Genomic DNA, 13,262 nt, shown 5'->3' with positions numbered 1-13,262 from the left:
CTAAGAACAGCACAGCACACAGCACAGCACAAGAATGGTTATCTACCAAAGCAATAAAGGAGATTAAAGACATTTTTTTAAATGTTTCTACATATCTCAAATCAGTTCAGTTCAGTTCAGTTGCTCAGTCATGTCCAGCTCTTTGCAACCCCACGGACTGCAGCACACCAGGCTTACCTGTCCATCACCAACTCCTGAAGCTTACTCACACTCATGTCCATTGAGTCAGTGATGCCATCAAAATATTTCATCCTCTGTCGTCATCTCCTTCTCCTCCTGCCTTCAATCTTTCCCAGCATCAGGGTCTTTCCAGTGAGTCAGTTCTTCACATAAGGTGGCCAAAGTATTGGAGTTTCAACTTCAGCATTAGTCCTTCCAATGAATATTCAGGACTGATTTTCTTTAGGATACACTGGTTGGATCTCCTTGCAGTCAAAGGGACTCTCAAGAGTCTCCTCCAACACCACAGTTTAAAAGCATCAATTCTTTGGTGCTCAGCTTTCTTTATAATCCAGCTCTCACATCCATACATGACTACTGGAAAAACCACAGCTTTGACTAGACGGACCTTTGTTGGCAAAGAAATGTCTCTGCTTTTTCACATGCTGTCTAGGTTGGTCATAGCTTTTCTTCCACGACTGAGTGACTTTCACTTTACATTTATACATATGTCAAATAGAAATTCACAAATATTATTGGAGAGACAGTAGCTACTCATCCTTCATAACAGATAATAAATTATTTACCATTCATTTTCTACACCTGTGCAGACATAAGCTAAAAGCATTGAATTTGCCACTACTAGAAACAATAATTAAAATGTCCAACTCTTTGCAAAGATATGCGGTGATTTGTTCTTCCTCTTACTTTCTCTTTCAATCCTTAAAAGAACTCTCCAGAGTCAACACAGAGGGAGAATGGTAAATTTTCAATTAGGGAGCTCAAAGCCTAAGTCCAGAAACTTGTTATTAAATATCTGGTGCTGAGAATACATCAGGAAACCAAAAGACAAAAAGCCAACTTTCTTGGACTTCACAGTCTGGGATTTGCGTTGAAATGGCTTTTAGAATTAGGAATCAAGCCACTCAAATACATATTCATGATACCATATGTTTTTAAGAACTACTCAACTGGCCAAAGGATCTGTATATTCTTTTTACCCTAAATGATTGAATGAGGTTTGACATTTTGTGCAAAGCCCTGGCACATACTCTGTTGCTATTGTCCGCGATTCAACTTCTTTCTATTGTTTGATTTAGGGGATGTGAATAATGATAATCAGCCATAATTGTTGTTTCTTCTCTCTCTCCCAGTATATCCTTTCCATGGTGCTTAGAGTACTTACTGCTCTCATTTTTGCCCAGAGCTTACTCATATTCTCACAGCGTGCTCATTATTTGTCTCCCAACTTGTACTGAGCACTGTCTAGAAAAAGGGCCATGGCTTATTCATCTTTGTTTGGCTAGCACCTAGCAGAGTGCTTGCCATACAGTTCAGGTGGAATGTGTGTCTGTTGTATGCATATATTTGTATATATTTTACTGTTTTCAAAGCACATACATGTGCATGATCTCATCAGACCCTCACAAAACTCAGTAAGCTTGCAGGCAAGAATTAATTTCTTCATTTTAAAGAATCTCAATAAGCTTGAAGATTAAAAGTGTCCTTGTTTGACAGATGAAGAAACTGGGGATCAGTGAGAGATTATGTGGTTTCTGGAGAGCATATAACTAAGACTTGAATTTCAAGATCAGGGTTCTTCCTAGACACTAAATGAAAATATAAGTACGCTATTATAAGCAAGAACTATTATTTTAGGTATGTCTTTAAGGTCTGTTAGGGTTTGACCAATCATCTTTGACTTTCTCAAATCACTTGTGAAATCTTGTTTGTTCAAACATAAACCATGAGATGGGAAAGGTCTTCAAAAACCATCCATATTGTATTCAGAAGACAATGATGTAGATTATGTGCAAATATTTTGCTGTAAAACAGTGTCTGTCTTCAGGAGTATACTGCTAGCCAAAACAATTCTGCTCTGTCATGAAGACAGGGAAGGAGGCAGCTTTGTCATTTCCAATCCTGAACTCATAGTCATCACCATTCTGCTTACATAAGATATCTATATCTTAGTTTCTTGATCAAAATGAGAGTCCCTATGTGGCAAGACAGTGAAAGCAATCTGTTAGGGTGAAGGGGTCACAACTAATATTTGAAAGTTCTGGTCACTGAATCTTGATTGAGTGACTCTAAAGTCACCCTTTTACAAACATCCTCTCCCACTAGATCGCTGGCTACTGGAAGGCAGGAACTGTACTGAATCCCCCAAGTCAGGCGATGGCCTAGTTCAATTCCTGTCAAATATGTTAATTAACCAGCAAGTGGCAACTCTGAGTAACCACTGGCTATAGAACAACCTGGAAAGGTGCTGGGTACGTGTCTTTCAAACTTTGTGATAGAAACTTCTCTTTGTGATTTTTAATTTAAAACCATTTTAAAGAAGTTGTAAAATAAGTTATTTTTTAGGCAATGTACTCAGGTCCTTAATGGAGATCAAATGGCGATGGAACCCTGGCTTTAAGTCAGTTATCTTGTGTACCGTTAAGAGTCAACATTCCAAAATAAAGTTTAACAGAAATTAACAGCAACCACAATTAAAACCCAGCATTTCTGAACTAGAAGCATTTTCTCTCTAGGGGATGGGATTACATGCCCTCGGTTACAACTAGAGGATTGGCAAACTCTCTTAATCAGGGGGGAAAAAAAAAAACCAAAAACCATCTCTCTGCCTCCCTCCCCTCTATTCTCCTTTCCCCCAAACGGTCGTACGTTGTGACCGTTTTATTCGAGTGGAAAGTTGAAAGAAAGCAACACACTAGCTACACCCTACCGGCGCTCCTCGGGTGGAACAGCAAAGTTCCTTCCCAGAGCCAGCGAGGCATTCGCTCTCCGATACCTGCTCAGCTTCACGCCGCATCTGAAGGTCTGCCCGCCGCGGAACAGTTGCGTCTCCATCTGGCTGCCAACCCACCCAGGCTCTCTTCTCCTCCACCACCACCAGCACCTTCCCTCCTCCCCCTCCTTTCCGTCTTCCCTCACCACCCCCGCCCCCAATCTCCTCCTCTTTTTCTCACTACAAGCGGTTGCTGATGCTGAAGCCGAGCGTCACTTCGGCTCCCACGGCAGACATGGCGACGTTGACAGTGGTCCAGCCGCTCACTCTGGACAGAGGTAAGGGAGCGGCTCGCCCTCCAGGCCGCTGCGGCCCCCGCCAGCCTCCTCCTCTGGCGCCGCCAACTCCCACCAGGACCGCCAGGCAGCGCTCGGGCAGGGGGAGCAGGGCAGCGAGGACGAGCGGAGAGGGCTTTCGCGCCGAGAGCAGGACACTTTCTTCCCCTTTCTCCGCCCGCCACGTCCCCGCTGCCCCTTCGCGCTACCGTCGCCCGGCCCAGCGGTGCCTCTGCGGGGCTCTCGCAGCCCACGCCGACCCTCTCAGCCCCTCGGTGGCTCGCCTCCCGGCCGCCGGCTTTGTTGGAGCGGAGGCGCGGGGGGACCGCTAGGCGCTCGCCCGGGGCTCGAGGTTGGAGAGGGGCAGGGAGGAAAGCTCGCATTGCCGGGCGAGGGCGCCTGCAGCCGGAGCCCCGGGAAGCCTGCAGAGGGAGCCGCCTGGCAGCCTGCGCGGCTGGGGGCCCAGGACGAAGGAAGTTTGTCTCGACGCCGGGGGGCGAGGGTCGGTCCGGCTGCCGACACCCCGGCAGCCTCCCGAGAGCGGGCCAGGCGTACCCCCGGGCGGCCGGTGCCGGGGCGTACGGCGGCTGGGCTGCGGCGGCTGGAGCTGCCCTCCGTGGAAAGGGCGAAGCGAAGCGCGGCAGCGGGGCCGGGCCGGGGGCGCAGCATCGAGGCAGCCGCGCCCCGCTCTCCCGGCTTCGCGCTCGGAAGGCGGCGGGGGTCGCGTCTGCCCTCGCCGGGGGCGGCCCTCCGGCCGTGGCAACTCACAGTTTCTCCTGCCCCAGCCAGCCTTGTTCTCTCCCAGCCCGGTGCCACGGCGATACCCGGGCTGCGGAAGGCGCTGGGACGTAGCGCAGGCTGGGTTGCAATTCAACTTCTGACCTGCGACCCTGTGCGTCCTGCTTTCTGACTTGACTGGGAAAGCAGCGTTTGCTTCCTTTCTAGGACTTCCCCAAGCCCAAGGATGGAATCCTTCTCTGCGATCGCGGCCTCTCCCGCACACGGGTGCGGGGTCATACCTGTCCTTGCGTGTTCGGCTTTTCTTTCTGGCTTTCCGACGTCCACTTCTGAATGCTCCGGAGTCCCACGACTCTGCTGCGGAGGACACCTGCTCGTCCCGGTCCGCAGCGTCCGGATTTAGGACCCTGTGCGGCCATTTGGAAATGGTGTGCTCAGATGAAAATGATTCAGTCCGATGTGCCTCTAAAAATATTCTTTCTGGAGGATTAAACCGGACTGTGGGGCAAGGGAAAAGAGCATCGTGCTGCAAGTACAGTGAAAAAGCCAGTGCAAAGTTAGGGAGGTTTTTTAATTTGGAGAGATTGTGGGGTGACTAATGCAATCTGTTGGCGCCAGAAGAAATGTTATGTGGTGCCCATAGCAACCTTACTCGGGGTATGAGTTGAAAGACAAAAAATAATTGATTTTATGTTGGGAAATGTTGGTTTGCCAGCTAGTAAATTAATAATATAGTTAAGGAGTTCAGAAATCCATTGCATAATCCATGATTTCTCCCCAGTATCATCATCTCCACTAAGCAGGATAAATCCATTGCCTCTAAGAACCTAACAGATGGCAAGCTAGTAGAAATTATGGACTCCCAAGTATTTCTGTTTTAATGTAATGAGATCTTATATTGTCCCATTCCTATATCACCGTCTTTAAACATCCCAAGTAAAACGACTACATTAGGAAAGAAAGGAAAAAAAAAAAGCAAGCAAACTCCAAGAAAATTGCATACCTGAGCAATTTTATATACTACCACTACTAAAAACATTTCACTTTGAAGGGCTTACCTGAAATGCCTGATCAATTGTGGAGAGGAAGTGCAATCAGATGAAGATCTGTTCTGAAAGTTTGTTCTTGTTCACAGCCAGACTGTACCTGTCCTTCCCAGCTGTGATTCAGTAGCTCAAGAGGCAAGTTGGGTGAGACTGAATGTATCTGAATAAACTCACCAGCAGCTTACTTTGAGGTCTTGTAATTTATGGATGGTAGATTATTGACATCATTACTGTGTATGAAGTCAATACGTATCCGTAATTTCCCCTCTAAGTTGTTAAAATATATTAATTTGTTAATTATATCATAAAATTGATGAAATAAACTGATGAGAAATTTCCTACAAAAGGTAAAAAAAAATCTCTGAAAAGATAGTACTTATCTGGCTCCTGGGCGTAACTCTGATACTTACTTTGGAGGAGTTGGTCAGCCTCTTTGGGGAGCAGTTTTCCTTTTTGGCACACAAGGAGTTTGGAGTGAACGATTCAGACGATGTGCAAATCTAAGAGCCTCGAATTCGGTGAATTAAAATTGGGACTCTGGTCGCCTACTGGAGGATTTCACAGATGACTTCCTCGCCCACCTCTTCCGGGTGTTCTTTGACGTGCTCTGAGGGCACCCACTACTTTGGCCTCATCGAAGCATTTCTCAAACTGTTGCATCTATCTCGTTTCGAACGGAACTCCCTGAGGGAAGGGACCATTTCTAAATTCATCTCTGTATTCTCAAAGCCTTCCATAGTCCCTGATCACAGTAGAAAATTTTTAAAAGAAGTGTACGTGAATGAAAGGATTGCAACAGCTTAAGCACTGTTAAAATACCGGGGTTTCATAGTGGACAGAAAAGTACAGCTCATAGATTCACAACATTTTAACCCTGGGAAGAAAGGCAGGGAACACAGGCCAATGATTCTTAAGCTTTCTTTCCTCCCGTGCTCTTGACAGATTTCCATCAGCAACCATAGCTCACTGAGCTGTGATTATTGAGCAAGGAGGGTCATGGCAGGTGGGCGAAGGAGAGAAAGAGAAGAGGACGCCTTATAAAGCCCCCTTCCCAGGCATCTTATCAAGCAAACCTGAACACATATGTGTATTCTGCAGGTTCTTTTCTAGCATCTTCATTTTTCAAGTGAAAAACAGGAAAAGGAGCAACGATAAGAGATGTTTTCAAGGTTACTCTGCTAGTCAGTGGGAGATTTTATGCTAAAATCTAACATTTTTTGTTTGATGCCCTTTGGCATTATCCATGGATTCATCTGGAATCTTCAGGGCAGCAATTTTAAGCAATCAGATCACAGCTAGAGCTTGAAATTAAGATGGAACACCCCCAGAGTTCCAGAGATATCATCTGAAAGTAAAGCTCAGTAGTCTGTGCTAGCTTCATGGATCTTGTCCAGGAAGCAAGCCTTTGCCAGAACCTGGTTGGCCCCTGAAAGGGCAGACAGGGTGGCTTCACATTTTCACTGCTCTGTGTATATCCTAAACGCTTTTCCTTCTGCAACTAAGACCTCAGATTAACTCTGTGGGGGCCTCTTGGTGGCTTTGGTCATAGGAAGTTCCTGTTCCCCCTTGTCCCTATCCTTAGGATTACTTATTGAGTGCTTACAGCAAATGAGACCCTACTGTGGGATTGCTGCATATTGGTGAGCTAAACAGACTACCGCATGGTCTTCATGGTCGTTAGAATCTAAGCAGGGAAAGAGATTTAACACACACACACATGCTCATGTAAATCATTCATTCATTCATTGAATAAATATTCATTTATCACCTTCTGTATACAAGATGTTACAGGAATGCCAGAGACAAAGTTTCTGCTTCTATGGTCCTTAAGAATCTAGTCACGGAAACATAAGTAAGAAATTCATTCATTCCACAACTAAGCATTGAGTGTCAGCCTTTTGGAAAGCACTGTTTTAAGCAATGTGGTGGTCCTAATGAACAAAGTAGATAAAGGCTAATGGAGTTGACTTACCAATGAGAGCCACACACTGAAGACACAGGTATATGAGTGCTAGTGAGAAAAACTAAGGCTGGATCAAAGAGAGGGATGTGGTGCTACTTGAAAGTTGATAGTCAAGAATTGGTGCCATGGATGGAGAGACCTGAGGAAAGTAAGGAAGCAAAATTGAAAGATGTCTGGAGGAATGTGCTCGAGAGAAGGACCTCACGCGTGCGTCCTGGGAGCATCAAGAAAGTCAGTGTGAAAATGTGAGCACAGGGAAGAGGGGCAAAAAGCCCAAAGAAAACCCAGCAAAGGGTGTGTGAACTGGCCAGGGGCCAGATGATGTAATTTATAATTAGGATTGTAGGTTAGCTGAAAATATGATGCGCTCAGAAAACAATGAACATGACACAAAGATAGAGAATAATGAGGAAGGACCTAGTTAGATGGCTCACTGAGAAAGTAAAATCTAATCTGAGTTCTGATGTGTTAATAAGACCCTTAGGAAAAACATTATGAATAGAGCAAAGACTACATGAAAGAGCAGTTCCACATCTGCAACTTGGCCACCATCCCATGAGTACATCCATAACCAAGCAAATGACTGGAAAGAAAAACCACCAAGAAATAACAACACTAAGTATGTATTTGGAGTAGGCATTTGGTTATAAGCATACCGAGAAAATCTATAGAGCAACTGGTTGCTTCTTATTGCTAGACTAATGCTATGCTATGCTAAGTCACTTCAGTCGTGTCCCACTCTGTGGGACCCCATAGACAGCAGCCCACCAGGCTCCCCCATCCCTGGGATTCTCCAGGCAAGAATACTGGAGTGGGTTGCCATTTCCTTCTCCAATGCATGAAAGTGAAAAGTGAAAGTGAAGTCACTCAGTCGTGTCCAACTCTTCACGACCCCATGGACTGCAGCCCACCAGGCTCCTCCGTCCAGGGGATTCTCCAGGCAAGACTACTGGAGTGGGATGCCATTGCCTTCTCCAAAGCACTGTATATTATAATTAGATTTTCAAAGATATCCTGAACATTATAGTGTGCATGTCACTATGTGTAGATTTACATGTGGAACCCAAGTGGTGATGAGATATATTCATTTTCAGTGTAATATTTTATATTAGACTGTGATGTAGAAAGTAGTAGCTGTGATTTATCCTTGTGGCAGAGAAGATGCTGATAATGAGATTAGTGTGAACAGTCTCTTCCAGAATATAAAATGTCCAGTGCAATTCCTACACCTTTGCCCAGATCTTAATCTCTACACCAGGAATGACCTTCAGCTAAAATCAAGGGAATAAAGCCATGTCCAATCCATGTACTTACTGCCATTATAGCAAAGAACACAGGAATACTTCACTGTCTTAAAAACTGCATGGATTCAGGCGCTTTTCTGAAGTCCAGTAGCTCTAACTCTCCTTCACTTTCCAAGGTCAGAAAAGATAATATAATGGAATTCTTCAAAATTTTACTTCAGCTTATCTTTTTACCCTTATTTTTAAGCAGAATTTTTTTTTAATCATGACTTATAAGGAAGTCTTTACATGACTTATAAAGAAGACTCACAAAATCAACTCTTGGAGAAAAATGGATAATTAAAATAATTTCCAAAAGTAATTGAAGTTGTGTAATATTTAATACTTGAGACCTTACTTATAACATGATCAATAGTTTACAGTCTGCATTTAGGCACCAGTATAAAATAAAATGCTGGTGTCACAGCCACCAAACTTTTCTGTGAGTTAAACTCAACTTGGATACCTTGCAAAAATGTAAATGTAAATCTTGATTTCTTGAATTCTAAATTAAGTTGTAATCTAAAATATTGATTAGACAAATTTTTGTGTTTTTTTCTTTAAGAAAATAAAACTTTTGCCCTTTAAAAACTCTAATAGAAAACCAAGAGCTTTTATTTTGTGGGTTTCAACCTTGTGAAAAAGAAATAAGTGCAAAAGTTGACTGCAAATGAAAAGTGAGTGCCACACTTTTCATAAAATTTGCGATACATTAAACTTTTTCCCTCTTCCCTTTTCCTTTTCCAAGGCAAGCAGAGTTTATTGCTTTATGTATTTCCCAATTCAAGCCTTGGGCAACCTATAGCTTTTCTAATCAGCTGTATACACCAGTTTATATAAAATTTGTATTTGCCTGAAAATTCCTTTTGTTCACAGTCCAGAGGACTTTCCTGTTTTCTTTCTCTCTTTGTTTTTTTTTATTTATTTAGTATGAGGAGAGATTAAGGAAGAAGGAAAGTAAAAATTAAACCAGTCTTTATGCTGTTTTAAGGTTGTATGCCCTGATAGTCGTGGTGGGGAGGACAGAAAGAGAGTTTAACTGTATTTTCTGACTCTTGTTCTAAAATATTTTTACAGGTATATTTTTACAGCCAGGTATATTTTAGTCTACAAACATTAAGTATTTGCATTCTTTCTCATGTTTTCCATAAGCTTCACTAATCACTTTAAATATATACTTGTATTGAATTTTCTTTGGAAATCAATATTTGAGTTTCTTTTTGCACTATGCTGCTGCTACTGCTAAGTCGCTTCAGTCGTGTCTGACTCTGTGCAGCCCCATAGAGGGCAGCCCACCAGGCTCCAACGTCCCTGGGATTCTCCAGGCAAGAGCAATGGAGTGGGTTGCCATTTTTGCACTATACTTAGAGAATATTTTCCAGGAATCAGAATTGTGTCATATTCATCTTTTCTCTTTGTCTGATATGAAAAGTTGGAAAGAGAAGGAACCAAAACTTCTAAAAAGTCTTGATTATTGAAAAAGGTATTTTCCATTTCATGAGAGTTTTAGACACCACTTTAAAATTGAAATTGAAAAATTAAGGATTGAGCTTCCAGAAAAAGAAACAAAAATGTGGTGAATACCTTCTAGTTTCCTACGTCAGCCATCTAAGCTCTGAGCTGTGTTTGATGCCCTCTGGTCATTTATGAAAGTAATGCTTTTGCTTTTGGAGTACTTTTTCAGAATTGCTAGGTAGAGTTTATCTATTTATTAGGGAATAGGAGAAGGCAATGGCACCCCACTCCAGTACTCTTGCCTGGAGAATCCCCTGGACAGAGGAGCCTGGTGGGCTGCATTCCATGGGGTCGCTAAGAGTCAGACACAACTGAGTGACTTCACTTTCACTTTTCACTTTTATGCATTGGAGAAGGAAATGGCAACCCACTCCAGTATTCTTGCCTGGAGAATCCCAGGGATGGGGGAGCCTGGTGGGCTGCCGTCTATGGGGTCACACAGAGTTGGACACGACTGAAGGGACTTAGCAGCAGCAGCAGCAGAGAATATTTGGAGAGTAGTATCAAATTGGAAGATATATATTGAGTTTTAGGGGTGCTATTATAAGCTTTCTCTTGGAGAAAGCTCTTTACTTAGTTCTCTTTACTTAGTTTACTTTACTTACCTGTCTGTTAGGATGCAGTCTTCATTAGATCAGAGACTATCCTGAATTTGTTTGCGTAGAGCTCAATGCATCATCTGGTACATGGTTGGTGCACTCTTCATATTGATTGAATAAATGGATGAATGAAATTGACTTAGTTGGACTAGCTATTTTAGAGTCATTCTTAATGCTTAAAAAAAAAAAAGCCTTCCAACCTGTAATAATGTAAAAGTGGTAGCTACCATACTTAATCACTTTGCTGTGTGTGTGTGTGTGTGTGTGTGTGTGTGTGTGTGTGTGTGTGTAGCAGACCTAAATGTGGAATGCTCTCCAGGGCCAAGAAGGGATGTGAGTTGCCAGTGCTGAGGCTTGTAGCCCTACTTTCATTGCCTACATCCACCTGCCATCTTAAATTGTTAATTGAACCAGACAGGTTAATGCCAGAAGACAACTGAAAAGGTTAGAAAAAGACAGGACGAGCGCCAAGCAGAATCCACCTCTCCCCCAACCCCCAACCCCAAACACACACATAAACTATACTGCCTTATTTTTCTTTTAACCACAAATGGATGAGTGATAGAGCTATGTCCTGATAAACAAGTTAGAATGGCTTTAATTGGAAATCACTCTGGGTTGGCAAATGAAAATACAACCTTTAAATCATGTTGATCGCATCAATGTTACCAAAGGTAACTCTGATCTAGGTGACAGAGTTGTTTTTTATTCTCCATAACTGAATTTTTGGACTTCCCTGGTGGCTCAGACAGTTAAAGCATTTGTCTACAATGTGGGAGACCTGGGTTTGATCCCTGGGTTGGGAAGATCCCCTGGAGAAGGAAATGGCAATCCACTCCAGGACTATTACCTGGGAAATCCCATGGACTGAGGAGCCTGGCAGGCTACAGCCCATGGGGTCACAAAGAGTCGGACTCAATTGAGAGACTTCACTTCTATTCAATGTGCTAGCTGAATTTGAAGATTTGCCTATTAAAAGTAAATATGCCCAAAGACTACTTGAAAAAAATTATGCTGAATTGAAACTTACACTGAAGTTATACTCAGATAGTATCTATCTTAGAAAACAAAGGCTTCTAAATTAAACTGGTGGTAAGTTCCTCTAGAAACACAGTAGCTATTTCAAGTCCAACTGCTTTTGCTGTTTTAGTTTACTTGCTTATTGTGGTGATAGTTAATGAAATTTCAGTGTGATCTTTTTTTTTTTTTTCCTATCCAAGAATCATCTTTCACCAAAAGAAGGGAAGGGGATAGAATAATGGGAATTACGAAGGCAATAATAGTTAAACTCAAGTTAGATGGACTTTAAATGAGTTAATATGTGCAAAATACTTAAAACAGGCCTGACACATGGGAACCATTTAACAATGATGGTTATTTTTTCTGAGTCCTCCAACTCCAGAAAGGCATCCTTTGATATCCGCAGGGCATTGGTTCCAGGACTGCCTGCAGATAACAAAATCCTTGGGTGCTCTAGTCCTGTATATAAAAAGGTGTGGTACAGTTGATCATTTGTATCCCTAGGCCCTTATGTTCTGCATTCCAAGATTCAAGCAACTCATCTGTGATTCAACCCAGCTGAATCCGCAGACGCTGAACCTCCAAATATGGAGGGTCATCTGTACTCCTGCCATACTGCCAGGAGGCAGGGCCAGATAAGGTTTGTTATCTTCAAGCATACGGTACCAAAAGGCAGTTGTTGTTCAGTTGCTGAGTCATTTCCTAATCTTTGTGACCCCATGGACTATAACACGCCCGGCTTCCCCATCCGTGGATGGTTCTCCATGCTATCTCCTGGAGTTTGTGCAAACTCATGTCCATTGAGTCAGTGATGCCATCCAGCCATCCCATCCTCTGTCACCCCTTTCTCCTCATGCCCTCAGTCTTTCCCAGCATCAAGGTCTTATTTACAATGAGTTGGCTCTTCTCATCAGGTGGCCAAGGTATTGGAGTTTCCGCTTCAGCATCAGTCCTTCCAATGAATATTCAGGGTTGATTTCCTTTAGGATTGACAGGTTTGATCTCCTCACTGTCCAAGGGACTCTCAAGAGTCTTCTTCAGTGCCATAGTTTTTCAAAAGCATCAATTCTTCAGCACTCAACCTTCTTTATGGTCCAACTCTCACATCTGTATATGACTATTGGAAAAACCATAGCTTTGACTATATGGGCCTTTGTTGGAAAAGTGATGTCTCTGCTTTCTAATATGCTCCCTAGATTGTCACAGCTTTTCTTCCAAGGAGCAAGCATCTTTTCTTTCATGGCTGCAGTCACTGTCCACAGTGATTTTAAGAAAACAGTCTGTCACTGTTTCCATTTTTTCCCTATTTGCCATGAAGCGATGGGACTGGATGCCATGACCTTCGTTTTTTGAATGTTGAGTTTTAAGCCAGCTTTTTCACTTTCACCTTCATCAAGAAGCTCTTTAGTTCCTCTTCCCTTTCTGCCATAAGGGGTATCATCTACATTTCTGAGCTTATTGATATTTCTCCTGGCAATCTTGATTCCAGCTTGTGCTTCATCCAGCCCAGCATTTTGCATTTTGTACTCTGCATATAAGTTAAATAAGCAGGGTGACAATATACAGCCTTGACGTACTCCTTTTCCTATTTGGAACCAGTCTGTTGTTCCATGTCTGATTCTGACTCTCGCTTCTTGACCTGCATGCAGGTTTCTCAGGAGGCAGATAAGGTGGTCTGGTATTTCCATCTCTTTAACAGTTTTCCACAGTTTGTTGTGATCCACGCAGTTAAAGGCTTTAGTGTGAAGTGGTGGATGTTTTTCTGGAATTTTCTTGCTTTTTATATGATCCAACAGATGTTTCCAATTTGATCTCTGGTTCCTCTGCCTCATCTGAATCCAGCTTGTACATCTGGACGTTCTCAGTTCAC

General features: G+C 43.1%; 1 protein-coding gene across 1 annotated transcript in view; it reads left to right on the top strand.

Annotated features, from left to right (window-relative positions):
- The first annotated feature begins 3,125 nt into the window (after positions 1-3,125).
- The window catches only part of LIN7A (lin-7 homolog A, crumbs cell polarity complex component), a 157,885-nt gene continuing 147,748 nt past the window's right edge, over positions 3,126-13,262 (top strand). Inside the window, exon 1 of the mRNA XM_069584125.1 lies at positions 3,126-3,231. Within this exon, the coding sequence (XP_069440226.1) occupies positions 3,150-3,231 (82 nt within the window). The 5' untranslated portion in view covers positions 3,126-3,149. The remainder of the gene's footprint in view (positions 3,232-13,262) is intronic.

The sequence above is a fragment of the Ovis canadensis genome, chromosome 3 (genome assembly GCF_042477335.2).
Source record: "Ovis canadensis isolate MfBH-ARS-UI-01 breed Bighorn chromosome 3, ARS-UI_OviCan_v2, whole genome shotgun sequence".
In the NCBI taxonomy this organism is placed as follows: Eukaryota; Metazoa; Chordata; class Mammalia; order Artiodactyla; family Bovidae; genus Ovis; species Ovis canadensis.
The sequence above is the reverse complement of the archived record's forward strand: the minus strand, read 5'-3'. Positions and strand labels throughout refer to the sequence as shown.